General features: G+C 37.7%; 1 protein-coding gene across 1 annotated transcript; it reads right to left on the minus strand.

The window, feature by feature from the left end:
- Positions 1 to 1,297: 1,297 nt before the first annotated feature.
- On the minus strand, positions 1,298 to 3,822 carry LOC111912226 (wall-associated receptor kinase-like 20). The gene is made up of 2 exons (XM_023907946.3): positions 2,529 to 3,822; positions 1,298 to 2,460 (listed from the first exon to the last, which is right to left on the minus strand). The coding sequence occupies exons 1-2, from the start codon at positions 3,502 to 3,504 to the stop codon at positions 1,352 to 1,354; spliced, it is 2,085 nt and encodes a 694-aa protein (XP_023763714.2). The 5' UTR covers positions 3,505 to 3,822; the 3' UTR covers positions 1,298 to 1,351.
- Between the last annotated feature and the right edge of the window lie 348 nt (positions 3,823 to 4,170).

A 4,170-nucleotide genomic window follows, 5' to 3' on the forward strand; every position in this document is an offset into this window, starting at 1 on the left:
AACGTACTCCATCTTTACGCGTGGCATAGAGTCTCATCCTAGAATACGGGGTTCAACTAGGTTACACGTTGCGTAACCTTTAGTACACCCTACGTACTCATGTTGAATCCAAACTCTCAACTAAGCTCTTATTTCCTTAAGAACTTTCACCCAATACTTAGATCTAACCCTAAAGATCATTCTAAATCGTAAATTTTCCAACTTTATGTCTTTGCATGGCTAGAAAATGTCTAAATCCAAAACTCTAACTTATCCCAAGCTCCATAACTCATGCATAGTTGAAAAGAAAGGACCAAGATTTCATTTTTATGTTTCCCTGCACACAAAAATGTCTGAAAAGGCTACTCATAAGGTTTAGAGTAGCTCGTACCAAAATAGACAAAAAAAAATATGGGCCAAAAAGGGATATAAACCTAAAAGCTAACAAGACCTATCAAGATATTCATCAACTTCTGAACTTTATACCTCATGGAGAATGCTTATGAGATGTAAATCCTATATCCACAAGGCTTGAAGCTTTCCAAGTGCTCTCCAATGGACTTCTTCCTTCAAAGATGAACACAAAACACTCAAATAACTCAAAAACTCTCAAATGAAGATTAGGGTTTCAAGGTGGTTGCTTAAAGGGAATTGAGGCTAATGATAGAAGGCCTCAAGAGAGTTAGAGCTCTTAAATAAGGCTCAAAACCCCAAATTAGGGTTTAGGATCTAGCTAAGTACGCGTTGCGTATTCAGACTTACACCTTGCGTAAGTCAATAAACCCCGCCTCCTAGTTTTCCATCTACGTAACACGTAGAAGGCTATCTACGACATGTGTAGATCAAAACTCCACACTTAAAATTGATAATCAAAGAAAGGGATTAACCTGCAAGGACCGGATGTTACAATTAAAAACTTGTTATGTCATTACTAAGGGGGTATTAAACTTGTGTGAAGTTATAGTCAAGGCAACAAGTAACCAAGGTGCCACAACTAATATGCATTAGAATTAGTGCAACCATGAGCATGATATCAAAAGTTGATTTAGCCACCATGTTTGAAAAGTTTGAAAAGTGTATATGCTTTCATTTTCGAATTAGATCCAAAAGGATATTTGGAGTTATACCAAGTAGTTGTATGATTTCATTTTATTGACTTTATTATATAAATTTAACTATATAATGGTCGATGATATTATGTCCATGTGCTTAATTCTCATCTACCACAACAAATTTTTTATGAAATATTGAATGTTATCAAATAATGTTCATCTTCCCTAAAACATAAAATATGTGTGTGTAACATACAAATCTTATGCACATAATATGACTTTTGATACATAATGTACAACTGACAATAACATGATGAGACTTAAATGTCCCTACCATGATGATCCGATGTGGTCGCTACAATACCCATGATATATTCTATCTCTTCGGATGCTTCCTTCATAGAAGGTCGGTTTTCTCTTCGTTCCTCCAAGCAACTGATTGCAAGAAACCCTAACGCTTTCATAGCATCTATCTCCAATGTTGTCGCATGTATCTTGAGAGACGGGTCAATAACATCCACCAATCTTTCCTCGTTCACGATTCTTTTAACATATGCAACCAAGTTTACATCATCTGTCGGTCGACCAAAGTCAATTGCTCTTTGACATGTCAATATTTCCAACAATAATACTCCAAAACTATACACATCACTCTTATCAGTTAACTGATAATTCCAATAATAATCTGGGTCCAGATATCCCAATGTACCTTGGGCACAAGTCGTTACATGTGTCATATCCGATTGAGCTAGTCTTGACAAACCAAAATCGGCAACCTTTGCTCTCATCCGTTCATCTAGCAAAATATTACTAGATTTTATATCACGATGGTAGATCGGGGGAGATGCAGAAAAATGAAGATATGCAAGCCCTTCTGCAGTGTCATGAGCAATGGCTAACCGTTGACTCCATGTTAAAGGATGTTTATTTCGATCATGTAAGTGGTCATGAAGACTTCCATTTGTAATATATTCGTATACTAAAAATGGTTGTTTAAGTTCTACACAACAACCGAGAAGGTGTACCAGGTTCTTATGGTTGACTTGACATAAGATTCGAACCTCATTCAGGACTTGATCGATGCTTTTGGTGTTCCCGAGTTTTGCACATTTTACAGCCACCGGCGTGCCGTCGTCCAACACCCCTTTGTACACTTCACCAAAACCTCCGGCACCTAGAAGACCGGTGGGGGAGAAGTTGTTTGTCGCCTTCTTGATCTCTTTACTGGAGAAAATCTTGGATGATTTTCCACCGCCACTCGGCCTTACAATCTCTTGGCGCTCACGAGCAAGTCGTTGTCGTGCGATTTTGATTTTTTGTCTGCGGATGAACACTGAAATTGCAAATATAATTGTTACAAATATCGTCACACCGCTGCAAATTGCAGTCGCAAGAAGTAGGTTCCGTTTTGCTCTGACCTTTTTGCGATCTGCAACAAATTGATCCAAAGTTAATATATATGTTTTCCGATAGAAAAAGATTATTAATTAATATTACCTTTAGCACACTGGCCGGAGTTTGCGTTCCAACGAAATTTAGGTTTACAGAAACACCTTCGTGTGCCATTGCCGTCATGGGCGTCCTTACAAGTAGAGGTGGAGTCACAATGCCCCTCCGACGAACATGGTGGCTCCGGTGGTGGCGCCCACATCAACTCCACGCTAGGATCCGGCCACTTGCTAACTGGCATCGAGATGTTTAGATTCACGAAGCTTGAATAAGCCTTGCATTTTTCCATATTAAGCGGAATGGAAAACAGGCTCGTTGAGCTTCCTTTTCTGAAGGAACAACAAGGCGGAGCTCTCCGGCACATGGACATCTGAGGTGAGAAGTTCTGGTAAGCTTGGCAAATGTTTGTCGGTGTGCAATCTAATATAACAGTACCCATTGCATCCGTACAGTTGAAGAAGAACACCGTGTTGGTGAGGCCGATGGTGAAGGGTAAAGAAGTGTCGAGCTGAATCCCTTGGGTGACAAAATCGGCCATGACGCAGGTATTTGGTAGTAAATGAGATTGTCTGATCAGCAGGCGTTGGTTTTTCGGGGAGATTGATATGATCGGGTAAGTGTTATTGATTGTATCAAACTTTAAGACACCCATTTCACATCGAATTTTGTATGATTGGTGGCCACATGTTGGTGTTGTACTGAGGGGATATGGGACTGGAGTCTTCCCGCAATCTGGGCACTGGATTGCCACCACACAAGCGGCGTTTACCAGCAAAATCACCATTGTTATCATCACCATTCTTACAGAAGAATGGAGGTAATAAGAACTTAAAATAGGCGATTTACTATTTGTAGGATCATTGGATATTAATATGTATAACCAACTTGTGACTTCTTGTTTAATTAGTATTTCCGGAAAGATGGTTGTTTTCAATGAATTGGGTACTCCAAAAAAGATGGCGTGAGATGTTCTTGGGATGGAAGAGTAGAATGGAAAACTGCAATGGGGTCCTTGGGGATGCATGGAAACCTGTTAAGATCCAAAAGTAAATTGGGACCATCTCCATGTTTATTATTCCCAAATCCCAATAGAAACATACCGGCAAAAAGAAATAGTACAACTTGTTAGATTGTTTGCTTCTAAGTTTGTTCACTTAATCTGTTAAACTTTTTATTAGCTCTCATTTTATTAATATAGCCACAAACACAAACGTAATCAAGTGCAAGTTAAGTTATTCAAGTGCCAAAGATTTGATTTCCAAAACATGCTTGGTGCGGCCATTTTTCTTCTTTAAAAAAAAAATCATATTTTTACAAAAAAAATAAAAATAAATAAACAATCTTATTTTTACAAAGTATTTACAAACAGCACTAAATTTACAAAAGAAAAAATATAAAAACTCACCTCCTTATTAAGATAACCAGATGTAGTCCATAATTTCTAAAACCAAAAATATGCTTAAGATTTATTCACTTACGTCTTCTAATATATATTAGATAAAGGTAGCTAAGTGATTAGATACAAATTGTTATGAGCTCCCAAACTCGAGTGTGTACTATTCAAACGGAAAACATTTCTTTAAATTTCTTTAACACCTTGTTCCTAGTTCAATTTAACTAGGGGAAAATGACTTAGGAAGATAATTACCTTTTATCCGTGTTCACTTTGCAACTTTTTTTTTTTTTTTTG

Source organism: Lactuca sativa, chromosome 2 (genome assembly GCF_002870075.4).
Source record: "Lactuca sativa cultivar Salinas chromosome 2, Lsat_Salinas_v11, whole genome shotgun sequence".
In the NCBI taxonomy this organism is placed as follows: Eukaryota; Viridiplantae; Streptophyta; class Magnoliopsida; order Asterales; family Asteraceae; genus Lactuca; species Lactuca sativa.

What these genes read in the sequence shown, in the direction of transcription:
- LOC111912226 (XM_023907946.3), bottom strand. Translation starts at nt 3,504, where the DNA reads ATGCATCCCCAAGGACCCCATTGCAGTTTTCCATTCTACTCTTCCATC. An exon ending in CTCCGGCCAGTGTGCTAAAG is followed by an intron (nt 2,461 to 2,528) that starts GTAATATTAATT and finishes AATTTGTTGCAG; the next exon opens with ATCGCAAAAAGGTCAGAGCA.